Here is a 14,342-nt window from a genome sequence, read left to right as displayed (position 1 = left end):
AACTAAGATATAAGCAAATAAAGTTTTGGCTCACTAGTGCCATCTTGGGAGTGTTTTCCGAATTTATAAGGTTCTATGCGAATAGGTACCGTAAAACGGGGTAACTTTGATAGTTTTTTTCGAAGAAAACTTGAATATTTTTGAATGCTGTTTCAAAGATTTACAATTTATATTTTTAAAACAAGTACTGGTATCCTAGCTATCGATTACAGTCGATAAATTGGCAAAAGATTCATTTTGAATGGATATATAATTTTCCATATAATCGAAAGTTGGTTTTCTGTTTTGGGGTAACTTTGATAATGGAGTATGATTCGAACAAAATTGACTGAATAACGAACATTTGTAGGGCATTGCATACCTCTAGGCGTTTAACGTTATATGGAAATTTCTGACTTAGATTACAAAAATGGTCCCAGTTTGTGAATATGCTTTTCGCTAAGAGATTTGAGACCGTAATCAAGTTCTATGATAACTAGGCTATCAAAGATAAGTTGCCAACTATTCAAAACTACCTTAAATAGTGATCGTAGAACAGATTGTTTGTAAGCGTTTTGAAAATGTTAAAATTGTGTAAATTTTTTAAATTCATATAAAAAGCATAAAATGTTCTTGATTTAAATGAAAACCGCTCTTACATGGAGTGTGGTACTAATATTCTTTAGTTTTGCATTCGTTTTGCTTAACTGATTAACAGAAATTATGATATTTCATTTAGTATGCGATGGGTTACGCACTATCAAAGTTACCCGCATTATCAAAGTTACCCCGTTTTACGGTATTATTTAATTGGTGAAGCAAGCTATTTTAAAGTCAGTAAGCATCGAAGCAAAAAAAGGTATTATTTAGCACCATTTTTGTATCTCATAACTGGGCTAAGATATAAGCAAATAAAGTTTTGGCTCACTAGCGCCATCTTGGGAGTGTTTTCCGAATTTATAAGGTTCTATGCGAATAGGTATTATTTAGTTGTTCAACTTTGTCGAAGACACCTTTTTTGTATCTCATAACAGGGCTAAGATATAAGCAAATAAAGTTTTGACTCACTAGCGCCATCTTGGGAGTGTTTTCCGAATTTGTAAGGTTCTATGCGAATAGGTATTATTTAGTTGTTCAACTTTGTCGAAGACACCATTTTTGTATCTCATAACTGAACTAAGATATAAGCAAATAAAGTTTTGGCTCACTAGCGCCATCTTGGGAGTGTTTTCCGAATTTGTAAGGTTCTATGCGAATAGGTATTATTTAGTTGTTCAACATTGTCGAAGACACCATTTTTGTATCTCATAACTGGGCTAAGATATAAGCAAATAAAGTTTTGGCTCACTAGCGCCATCTTGGGAGTGTTTTCCGAATTTATAAGATTCTATGCGAATAGGTATTATTTAGTTGTTCAACTTTGTCGAAGACACCATTTTTGTATCTCATAACAGGGCTAAGATATAAGCAAATAAAGTTTTGGCTCACTAGCGCCATCTTGGGAGTGTTTTCCGAATTTGTAAGGTTCTGTGCGAATAGGTATTATTTAGTTGTTCAACATTGTCGAAGACACCATTTTTGTATCTCTTAACTGGGCAAAGATATAAGTGAATAAAGTTTTGGCTCACTAGCGCCATCTTGGGAGTGTTTTCCGAATTTATAAGGTTCTATGCGAATAGGTATTATTTAGTTGTTCAACATTGTCGAAGACACCAATTTTGTATCTCATCGCTGGACTGAGATATAAACGAAGTAAATATTTGTACGCTGGAAAGTTGTTTCATATGTTGCTTATAAATGCGACATTTGATGGCGTCTGTGCGCCACCTGGTGAGTTAATTCTGAATTAAAATAGTTACCAAGTGGAAGTCAGCAGTCCTGTGATCAACTTTGCAGAATACAGTTTTTTCCTAAACCTCTTTATTTTCAAGATATTTGCACTACAAGTACTGTCCTATTTATAGGACGCTGGGCGTTCGGGGCTTCTGTCCTATTTTTAGGACGCTGGGCGGATATGGGTTAAACATAGAGACTTTCTAAAGATTTACTTGAAAATAGAAACTAAAAAGAAATCTACTACCAGTCCTGTATTTATGATCATTAATTGGATTAAATTTTGTCATTAAACATATTAAAAAAATATGAATATCCTTTATATTTATATCTTTTTCAAATCAATTTTATTTGAAAACAATACCAAATACAGACCAAACAGCATACCTTCACAACCAGTGAGCTTGCTCTACTTTCCTTATCTATTTCTAGATAACAAATGGACAAACAGCAAAAATTCTATGTTTTTGTGTTTTTTTTTCTTTGCACCGAAGTGATCCGGATAATCCCAATAGGTTTCAAGAGAAATTGAAGATGCTTCAAAAGTGTATCATCGCGCAGAAACTTCATCAAATATTTTGATGGAATTTCTTCAACGATTCTGTAAAAAATATCTGTCTAAAATTCGTCATAACCTGCTCTAAACATTTTTATTATTGAAGCCACAAAATATCAGTAAGAAATTGATGAATCATAATGATAATGATGATAAAAAATTAAATTTATTTTACAAGCTTTCTACTGATCTCGTTTTTTTTATGTTGAATCATGGGTAGGACAATCCTTTGGCTGTCCTACCCAGGTATTTTTGTGCGTAGTACATGTCCTACCTGTCCTACCCACTTCCCGCGCCACTGAATGTGATGAATCAGTCTATAAGGCAAAACAAAGGAATTTAATGTGTAACACAAACGACGTTTGCAAGAATATCACAGCAAATCGATATGGCCGATCATGAATCGATCCATAATTTTATTTTAAACACAGATCGAACGTGTGGATTTTTATCAGTGATATTCCTAGCCATTGCACTATGGGCCAGGAACGCAATCCTGCGGGACAAAATTAATAACTCCAGAACAAAACAGTTCCAGCATTTGGTGTCATCAGCAACGTTTTCTTTATTACAACGAGAAGTAGGAAGGAAGTACCGTTTTGATTCATATTCCGAACACTTAAGGCTAACACTACAGTGACTTCAAATGCATCTGAGTGGCATAAATTAGCTGATATTTGTATAAATTTTAAGTTCTTCGCAAATTTTAATTGTTAAAGCTAGGTATGCTGTTCCGCTCAAGAAAAGTAAAAACATCTGCCCAAGAAATGGTCAAGAAATTTTCTACAGTGAGCTCCATTTGAATTGACATTTCTTGTCAACTGCGTACTGCGATCAAAAAAAAAAATGCTTTTCTTGTGCATTTCTTGCAAGAAATTTCCCACGCATCGAGATAGGCGATTACTTTTCTGTTCAAGTGCATAATTCCCATAACTGTTGAATGTACCGATAATAATGTTGATTTAATGAGTTTTTACGTAAAAGTATGGAATAACATTTTGATTCAAATGCCGAACACTTTGTTAATTCTGTCTCATATTCCGAACACCTTGATTCAAATTCCGAACAGCACGAATAAATCCTATTCAAATGAATAATTTCGCAAATAAATTTATCTGTGCTTGTTCTACTTGTTCAAACTAGAGAATTATCACTACTCCCATGGTATAAATTATATTGGAGACGTTGAAAATTTCAGCGAAACATTTCAACCAAATCTTCATACAAAAACAGAGTGTTCGGAATATGAGTCTGTTCGGAATTTGAGACAAAACGGTATTGGAGTAAGGAAATATTTAAGAAGTGAGTGAGTGAGGAAGTATTCGTACTTCGAAAATCGTCCACAAAAGTGGTTCCATAATCTAACTCTTGACTGTGACATTGATTCTAGTGGAAAAGCACTAATTTTTGACCTACAATAAATCTGTGCCAATTTTCGGACTTTCATACAAAATAGGCCCAAATCGTATGACTGGGTCGAAAATTAATACTAGGTCGAACATTTGTGATTTTCCACTAGATACTTGAGCTCGTTCAGCAAAGTTCTTCATTTTGATAAAATAAACATCTTTTTATGGGCGTCAACTTGCACAGCCCGCTGTTTTCGAGTTATTTCAAAAACAAAATAATGCTTACTTCTTTATGGTTATATAAATTATTTTTGAAAGCTTCATTATGGAATCATGTTTTGACAATTGAAATATACAAGCTTATTCTGTGAGTCTGGTGAGTCGAGACGGATCATTCTCACCTCGAATGTCACTCAATTCGTCTCATTTTACCCGACTCCATAATAAACCTGTTAAACTTATGCGAAAGAATTCAAAGGATTCGACGACAATTTTTTTATAAGGAAGGAGAAAATCCTAAAAATGGAGAGTTGATCAAAAACGTATATGAGATATTGTAAATGTTTCATTAGTCTATTTGAAATGAATTTAATTAGTTCTAATAAAATATTTTTCATCTTTCAACTGATTTTAAACAGCAGAGGCTATTTTTGTTGATTCGTGTTATTATCTGCCACTTTCAAAAACATGTTTCAAAGCGATAATGCGAGATTTTGTATTCACAATGATGGGGTGCGGTGCAAAGCTTTCAAGCGGTTTTGGTGCACCGTATATTGGAAATAAACACGAAATTCTCACCGGGTGGTGGGTGTCAAGTGATTAGAAGAAACGGAAACAGAACGTGATTAAGGTTGTTGTTAGTCTGTGTCATTGTGAAATAGCAAAACACAAACATTGCGTCTCACCTTAACAAGTTGAAGTATTTAGACATGATTGCACAAAACCATCCGATCAGCACTTTTTGCTAGATCAAACATTCTGATAGTAATTATGGTAGTGATCTTCATCCTTATTGGGAGTAAACTTAATAGAAAAGAGAGGGAAACTATGAAATATGCGTAAAAATATATCTAATCTGCGATCAGAAAACCATCGTTTGCCATCGAACGTTGATCATCAAACCCTGAATGTATAAACGATAAATTTCTGTATAACGCGAATAAATTATTCAAAACTTACCAACGCTTTGCTATTGATGAGATTTCGCACTGCAAATGCCTTTCCGGACAGTCTTTGCTCTGCTAGCCTGGCGTTAAGGTTTTCCAAAAAACCTGCACTCGTTTTTGCGAGAACATTATTGGAATTTGCATTACTTGCACTATTGCTACGGTCTGAAATGAAAACATCATAAAAAAGCATTAGATTATTGATATCGTTTTACGACTGTATCGCTAAACATGCAAAATAGTAGCTTGAAGTACAGCGAATCGTAAATTTCAACAATATTTGAATGTCGGTTGAATTTGACCGTTGTAATGTTTATGGGCACCACTTCATTTTAATTGATTTTTTTTTATTCAATGGAACTAACCATTGGAAGCATTTGTTGTCATTGAAAGTTTTTATGGTAGGTTATCCAGTACGAAGAATCCGAAACAATAGTTTCAAAACTAGAAAAACTTGTTATTTGTATACACCAGTCAAGCTTCGTTTTCACTCAAGATTATCAAGAAAATTGCGGAGCATATGCATTTATTTCAAGTTGTTTTTGTTTCAGTTCAACAAACATTTCTTTCTTGTTACAAAAAATATCTCGTTTAGCTTCCGTTTAACATTCCTAAAATAGTAAATTACAAATTTGCGTAATATTTTGCAATGCAACATAATGAAAGACGATAAGCACTTTCTACTGAATCAAAAATAGCAGTCGAAAACAATCGCACGTGCCGTGCCGTGCCGAACAAGTAATTAGGGGAAAAGCATTAATTTATGATGATGAAATTAGTGCAACATTCCCTGACTTTCCAGGTATTTTCAGGTAGTCGACTCCCTGCGATATCATAGAGAGAAAAACATAGAGAGTGCTACCGCAATCTTGTGTGTTTGACAGAACAGCAATGTTGTCACAATGTTAAGTTTCTCATACGGTGGATGTAGGGGCCTTCCTTAGCCGAGTGGTTAGCGTCCGCGGCTACAAAGCAAAGCAATGCTAAAGGTCGAAAGGACAAAAGGTCGAAGAACAAAAAAGAAGGGACAAAAGGTCGAAAATCTTTTTTCATAGGAAAAAATTTCCACCATGCAAGTCGTTTTTGACCTTTTGTTTTTCGACTTTTTGTCCTTTCGACCTTTTGCCAGTAGTGTTTGATCCTTCGACCTTGACACTTGCTCTTGTGGGGGCGGGCGATGAGGGCAGGATCAAACATGTCGCGCGTCGGTTGTTAGAAGTAAAAAGTTAGAAGTCGCGCGCCTATTTTCTCTGAGTGCTTTTATATTGCCGAGCAAACGAGTGAAGCTGAAAGTGGATTGATGCTGCTCAGTCAAGGATGACGGATCAATTGGTGAGCTCGTTGCATGCCACTATTTCTAATCTATAAGATATGTATGACTGCACATTTAATCGTAAATATGATTTTTCAACAAACTATAAATGGTTAGACACCCCTTTCTTTTTGTAATTAAAAAAACTTTGAATGGTTCGACACTACAAGTGTAGACTTGCAAAAGGTTCACGAAAACCAAGAATGATTATCAAATGATCAAATGATCAAATGAAGTGCCTTTCATCGTCAAAGTCAGATATTAAAAATAATCTATTTGAACTTAAGAAAAAAAAACTTTCCCTAAAATGGGATTCAGTTTTCTAAACATCAGAAACGTACTCGTGCCATTACGACTGTTCGTTGTGCTGTAGATATTATTCACATACTACTCCGAATATCTTTCCAGGAGTATGCTTTGTAATTTTTCACGAACTCTGTAAGCAATTGTTTCAAGAATTTCGGTTTTGTAACCTTCATGAATTCGATCTGGAATTTTTTCTAAGGATCAGAAATCCGTCCAAAAATCGTTTCATGATTCAAGGAATCTACAAGTTCTCCAGAAATTTGATTCATCTTCAAGAATTCAAACCTCCTTAAGAAATCCCTCCAAGTTTTTTGATAAAGTTTTCCAATGAAGTATTTAAATATTGTTTCCAATCATTCATCAAAGGATGTCTCCAGGAAAAGATGAAGGAAATTTATCACATTTTTTACTGTAGAGATTTTTGAGAAAACGGCATGGAATGCCTCAATCCGCTTTCTAGGATTCTCGTAATAAATAAATTGATAACATAACTGAAAAAAAATAGTATCTTTGAATAAAGTCTTACAAGATTTTTTGAAGAAATTCCTTAAAGAAATTCGGAAAGCAAACAATTGTAATGCTTATTATAGTATTAACTGGTGCATCAAACGCAGTTGCGAAGAATTCATTGAGGCTTGAAAATTTCATTTGAAAAATTATTCGAGAAATGTTTAAACCACGGAATAATATTTTGATGAATTCTGGAAAAATGCCTAGAAAATTTAGATAAATTTAATAAGGAATCCCAAGTCAAATTTATCGGGGAATTCTTGGAAAGTTCGATTTCATCGAACAATGCCTGAAGGATTTTTGGAGCAATTCTTGAGAGTAATCGTGAATAAATTTTGCAAAAGGGTTCTTATGAAAATGCCTATAATAAACGAAAAATTTGGCGTGGGAATTATTAAAGAGTTTCTGGAAGTATTCTTGAAGAAATCACTGGAAAAAATTACTAGAATTCTTGAAGCATTCCTCGGGATCTGAGAAAATAAATCATTAAGAACTTGTAAGATAACCGTCTAACAGTATTTGTAGGTTTCTCTGGAGTCTTTAGAATTATGCACCGGGATTCACTGCAAGCAGATTAAAAATGTGAGTTAAGCGACCATTTTTATTAAAATAGAAGCTTCAGAGACCTTAAACAAAAATATAGACTTGCATTAAAATAGTAACCAAGACTATAAAAAAAATCTGCTAACCTTCAAAATATTTATGTATTTTTGGTTTTTTCTCATTGCCTACTTTTTTGTATGTTTTGGCAATCTTAAGTTTTGCTTCCTTGTCTGAACATGTATATGCTGAATAAATAAAAATCGTTAAAAGGACTTAACATGTCAACTAGCGTTTTGATAGCGAAATTTTTTTGATTTAATAGATTTTGTTTCACAAAAACGACACATTCTACCATGCTTCGAAATTATTTTCCAGAGTGTAGCCAAAATTCCCTGACAATTCCAGGTTTTTATTTAATAATTATTTATCATGGTCTAATCGCTTATCAAAGTGAATCCTGTGACACAACGGTCCTCCCCATTAACAAACATCCCTCCCAGTAACCTTTGTGGAGATGCAGAGGCAAACACGGTCTCCAAACAGCAAAGGTTACACACTAACATTCCTTCTTCCAATCCCACCTGACTACAAGGACGTGGTCGGCGCCGTTATTGACCTTGTATAAATAGAGGCACTGAATTATGCACACTGAAGAAGATTAGGACCATTCCCATCCGAACTTCTAGTTGATTCTTTGTGCATTTTCACTGACTCCGGTCAATCACGGAATAGCAACCATTGATATGTGTAGTCAGTCTAAGCTAAGCTAAGCTAAGCTTTTTGTCCTTTTGCCCATAAACCAACATTACGTCAAGTCGTGATTGCGGTAAAAAATCAGCACCTACGATTTAAGGATGTTAATGACTTAATCTTAATTCAAAACACAAATAATCATGATTTGAAGAGTTTTTACTTTGGATTAGCTCTACTGTCACTAGCACTACACTGAAATAAATGTTTTTGTAGTTACTACTGAATCCATGGTAAAATTAAGAACTGTCCCAAAGAATTTCAACCGACTACATTCATCTGTTAACTCTACTATGACTATGTTTTGGTCAACATCACCACACAAGAAAGTATATTCTGTTAATTTAACCAGGGTTGCAATATTTATGAATAGAAACTTGATTTAACAAGTTTGGCATTATACTTTTGACCATGTTGTGTTGCCACACGGATTGAAATACAATGCTTTGTTACACTACAGTAGTGGATGCTACTGTGAACATGGTCACTTTTACTGCACTACTCAGTGATTTTTACCAGATGATAGTAAACTTAACAGATTTTTGAAGTCGGTTAAAAATCGTTGGTGCAGTTCTTAATTTTATCATGGTTTATTTTGATGTTTTTTTTTCAAATCAAAGCATGCAACCTTGAATTCAGGAACTGTCTAAACCAGCAGATTATAAAAATTGAATGTACCTCGGATTTTTTTTTCGCTAGATTTCAGTATTTGGGTTATATTTTCATAATCGGAGGAGGGTTTTTAAATATTCCATCGGTGAAATTTTATTTTTTTTCCACTTTTTAGGTATTTTTTTCATATACAGCCCACAAAAATCGCGTTTTCCTACGCATTTCAGCCCATACAAAATGCATGGAAAAAAATTCACCTATAGAATATTTTAAAAACCTTCCGATTATGAAATAGTAGATCAAATACTGATCTCTAGCAGGATAAAATCCAAGGTACACTCGATCTTCATAGTCCGCTGGTTTAGACATAGCGTGTGTTCCTTTGATATTGTCAAGATTGAACAAACGCAAATCAAAGAGCAGAATTATTGATTTATTTATTAATTTATTTGATCCAATTCAGTTCAGTTTCACAGTTATGCCAAACGACCATTATGCCAAATGGCGATTATGCCAAACGACCTTTATGCCAAACAGCTATTATGCCACACAGCTATTATGCCAAACAGCTATTATGCCAAACGACTGTATGCCAAACGGCATTATGCCAAACGGGGTAGACCCGTTTTTTTACCGTTTAGGAAATTTATTGGATGTCCCACTTTAATAGAGTCTGGTAGCAGATACGCTATTGAGACAACTGAATAATACGAAAAGACGAAAACACTGTCCATTTCAATCTGTCATGGACACCTCGTATTGATTTCGGAGTCTAAAAGGATTGCATTGTCAAAATGTCAGTGTACTTTTGGTAAATTTGGAGATTCGATTTACACAACAGTTGTTCAACCAATAGCTCCAAGTTATCTCACAATTGCTTGTTACCTTCCTTACAGGAAATTTTTCACACGATTCCCTTCACGGGAAGAGTAGACGTTTCAATATCTAGAAAAAAGTATACTTAACGTTTGTTATACTGGTAGCTCCCTTCTTGAAAGTAATGCTGGTGGTGGAGTATATTGTCGTGAGCTAATGTTGAATCAGTTTTACTCACTTGGTAGAAATAGCATTATTTTCAGGTGGAAATATTTATTTATTTTGACGCCTTACGGTTCCACTGCACTGCAGTGAATTGCAAGTCAGTTCAATCTGTAAAAAGTAGGCATTGAGAAAATCGACTTAGAAGTTAACAAACTTGTTTTCAATAACGGTGCCGGCCACGTCCTTACGGTCATCTGTAATGTCTTTCGGTAATATTGTTTCTGATCGAAGTACTGCAAAATTGCACCGAACTTCAGTGAATCTAAACGAAAGCCAAAATTTAACAGAATTTCAATAATTACGTACGTGTATGCAGGGTCGCACTAAGCATTGGTGGCCTTAGGCTGCAGTGCCCTAAGTCCGCCTCTGAACTTATGTAGTAATTTATTGCTTTGAATATACACTACCCGTCATAAATACGGACTCACTAAAATAAGTATTGCAACACTCAGCTGAATAATGAATCACCCTGAAAAGTTTAGCATCACCTCAAAACAGGTTAATTTACATTGCTATATCTCGAGATCCTTACGACTTGCAAAGAAGCGATCTTCAGCAAAGTTATTCAGGGGATCAAGGACATCCGGAATGCGAACCGTTTAGTTCGCGATTTTGCCACTAGGTGGCGCTAGTGAGCATGCAAAATTGAGCATTTCAAACTAGTTGTAGCTTGTGATCCATAAGAGATAGAAAGTTCGAGTCTTCGGCAAAGTTGCTCAGGGGTTCAAGGACATCCGGAATGCGAACAGTTTAGTTCGCAATTTTGCCACTAGGTGGCGCTAGTGAGCATGTAAAATTGAGCATTTTGAACTAGTTCTAGCTTGTGATCCATGAGAGATGGAAAGTTAGGGTCTTCGGCAAAGTTGCTCAGGGGTTCAAGGACATCCGGAATGCGAACAGTTTAGTTCGCGATTTTGCCGCTAGGTGGCGCTAGTGAGCATGCAAAATTGAGCATTTCAAACTAGTTCTAGCTTGTGATCCATAAGAGATAGAAAGTTCGAGTCTTCGGCAAAGTTGCTCAGGGGTTCAAGGACATCCGGAAAACGATCAGTTTAGTTTGCGATTTTGCCGCTAGGTGGCGCTAGTGAGCATGTAAAATTGAGCATTGAACTAGTTCTAGCTTGTGATCCATAAGAGATAGAAAGTTCGGGTCTTCGGCAAAGTTGTTCAGGGGTTCAAGGACATCCGGAAAGCGATTAGTTTAGTTCGCGATTTTGCCGCTAGGTAATGCTAGTGAGCATGCAAAATTGAGCGTTTCAAACTAGTTCTAGCTTGTGATCCATAAGAGATAGAAAGTTCGGGTCTTGGGCAAAGTTGCTCAGCATTCCCTGTCGAGCTTTTGGACGAGTCGGACGCATTGTTCCGTTCATCATCACGCGAGTCTCAAACAAGTGGAGTTTTATTTTTTCATTCCTCACGCCGAGGGTGTTTTTTTTTATATCATTTGCCATTCCTGCTTGTGAGAAGTATCTGCCGCAAGGTGATTCCTGCCGACGACGGGAAGCGAGCTGGCTTTGGCGATGCCATTGCAGCATCGTTCATCTTTAACCCAAGACGATCATCGAAATCAATCATCGTCATCATTTGGTCGCCAATAACAACGACGACGACAACGGCGACAAAGGCGCATCAGCTGCTGTAGTGATTTGTGCATCAACAAAACCTACCTACTCCGGACGGATAAGTAGCCTTCGCTATTCATTGTCTTTCGCCTTGTTTTTCCCATCCACCATCTATCACGTGCTAGTTGTTTTCGGGTCCATATCAGTGGTTGCCAACTTGCGGCCCACGGCCCACTTGAATTAGCTTAAAAGTTTTTTTTTTATTATTTTTTTTTATTATTATTTTTCTTTATTATTATTATTATTGTTTGGATTAATTCTCTAGTAATAATTATCAACCCTTTCTTTTTTTTTTTTGTACATATTAGGTTAGTTGTTGTATTATTATTAGCATTATTTTTGGCTTCTGTGGTCCACTACGTACTGATCCATTGCAATGGACGTAACAGATGACGGCGGGGGGCCGAAAAGATCCGATATCTCCGATGATGATGTTGAATCAATAGAATCTCCCTCGTTTGAAGAATTAAGTCCAACCATCCCTGGAAAGCTTCAAGAATCGATGGATACTTCCGTTAATGACACCGCATTGCTTCCCTCCACCTCAGGGGCAAACAATACTGGTTTTACAACACACCCCATAGTCAATCCTCCACATTCCCAGACAAATGACTCTTCTATCACTCTTTCCACTGTGACCCCCCGCCCAAAAGCCTATCCACCCGGATCTAAGGGTCCCTTTCTGGTTTTTTTTTCGGCCCAAAGGCAAACCGTTAAACAAAATTCAAATTCAGAAGGATCTGGCAAAGTCGTTTCGAGACATTGTCGAGGTGTCTTCGCCCAGCCGTAATAAACTGCGAGTCACCGTCAGTGACCGCGAACAAGCCAACAGAATTGCTGCCTACGAGCTTTTTTTAAGGGAGTACCATGTCTATGTCCCTAGTCTAGAGGTCGAGTGCTCAGGAGTAGTCACCGAGCCGTTTTTGACATGTGCAGACATCAGATCTGGTACTGGAGGTTTTAAAAATCGTGCCGTTCCTCCAGTACAGATAATTGATGTCAAACAAATGAACCACGTGTCATCTGATGGCACCAAAAGTCCTTCAAATTCGTTTCGAGTGACTTTTTCTGGGTCAGCCCTTCCGGACGTCCTCGTGATTGGGCTTCTTCGTTTACCTGTCCGTCTCTATAAACCGACGGTTATGCATTGCGAAAAATGCCAGCAATTAGGGCACACCGCAACGTACTGCTGTAACAAACCTCGTTGCAGCACGTGCGGAGAGCAGCATGTGGAGGGCCCTTGTCCAAAGGAACCAAAATGTACCTGTTGTGGACAAGCTCCACATGAACTAGTCGCATGCCCGAAGTTCATAGAGCGGGAGAAACACACAATTCGCTCCTTGCAACAGCGGTCAAAGCGATCTTACGCAGAAATACTGAAGAAGATCGCTCCGGCCATTGATCCACCAGCCCAATCCATTAACAGCAATAACCTCTTCACTTCCCTGCCTATTGATGATCAGGGCTCTGGCTCTGAGGATGGGGAAGAGTATACTGTCATTAATACAGGAACCAAGAGGAAGCGAGCCATTGCAAAACGGCTCAAGCAACGCCAGCAAGCTTCTCCAAACGAAGCTGTTAGACAGGTTCTCCAACCATCCCTGGAAAAATCAAGAAGGGACAGAAGCCCCGCTAAAGTTCAACCTCCTGGTTTTAGATTATCAGCTGGAGACTTTCCGTCACTTCCGGGAACATCTAAAACCCCAGATGTCCCAATTTTTCACTCAGAAAGCCAGGAAAAACGAAAACAATATGTCGATGCTTCTGGAAAAATGACTCTTTCTGGGATAGTGGATATCATCTTCGAAACGTTAGAAGTCTCACCCGCTATAAAAAGCCTTATCAGTATGATTCTTCCTTTGGTAAAACCCCTTCTGAAGCGACTGGCTTCAAATTGGCCGATTCTTGATTCGTTCATATCCTTCGATGGCTAATTTAACCAACGAGGTCGGGGATATGATCGAAGTGCTACAGTGGAATTGTAGAAGCATTATTAAAAACATAGACGCGTTCAAATTTTTAGTTCACAGTACGCGCTGTGACATATTTGCTCTTTGTGAAACATGGCTAACTTCTGAAAAAGATGTCCCATTCCACGATTTTAATATTATTCGTCTGGATCGAGGGGATGGGTATGGAGGAGTGCATTTGGGGATCAATAAGCTCCACTCCTTTTATAGAATTGATTTCCCCCCGATGGTAGGCACTGAAGTAGTTGCTTGTCATGTTACTATACGAGGTAAAAGTTTCAGCATAGCCAGCGTGTACATACCGCCCAATGCCAGAGTATCCCGCAGAGATCTTTCGGCCGTATGCTGTGCTATGCCTGCGCCATGGTTGATTCTAGGAGATTTCAATTCTCACGGTACAGCCTGGGGGTCACCGAGGGATGACAACCGCGCTTCCATGATATATGATCTTTGTGACTACTTCAACTTGACAATTTTGAACACTGGGGAAGCAACACGAATAAAACCTCCAGATCCTCCAAGCATTTTAGACCTCTCAATCTGTTCGAGTTCACTATCATTGGATTGCACGTGGAAAGTAATTCAAGATCCCCATGGTAGTGATCACCTGCCTATCAGAATTTCAGTTACCAATAATTCGAATCCAATTCATCAGATAAACCTCGCGTATGATCTCACCAAGCACATTGACTGGGAAAAGTACGCCAAGGGGGTTTACGAGGGCGAACAGCTAGTTGATGTTCTTCCTCCGTTGGAAGAATGTCAATTTCTCTCCGCGTTAATTATTCAGAGT

The 14,342-nt window shown here is 37.3% G+C and overlaps 1 protein-coding gene across 9 annotated transcripts in view; it reads right to left on the bottom strand.

Annotated features, from left to right (window-relative positions):
* LOC5575624 (putative uncharacterized protein DDB_G0277255) overlaps window positions 1-14,342 on the bottom strand; it is a 221,699-nt gene that overhangs the window by 26,861 nt on the left and 180,496 nt on the right. For 8 of the 9 annotated variants that reach the window (XM_021844010.1, XM_021844008.1, XM_021844011.1 and 5 more), the window contains one exon: window positions 4,897-5,048. In XM_021844010.1, coding sequence (XP_021699702.1) covers window positions 4,897-5,048 — 152 coding nt within the window. Of the gene's footprint in view, window positions 1-4,622; window positions 4,741-4,896; window positions 5,049-14,342 lie in introns of all 9 variants that reach the window. The other variant, XR_002500320.1, reaches the window with a different exon arrangement.

Source organism: Aedes aegypti, chromosome 2 (genome assembly GCF_002204515.2).
Source record: "Aedes aegypti strain LVP_AGWG chromosome 2, AaegL5.0 Primary Assembly, whole genome shotgun sequence".
In the NCBI taxonomy this organism is placed as follows: Eukaryota; Metazoa; Arthropoda; class Insecta; order Diptera; family Culicidae; genus Aedes; species Aedes aegypti.
Note: the sequence above shows the minus strand (reverse complement) of the source record. Positions and strands in the feature narration are given on the sequence as shown.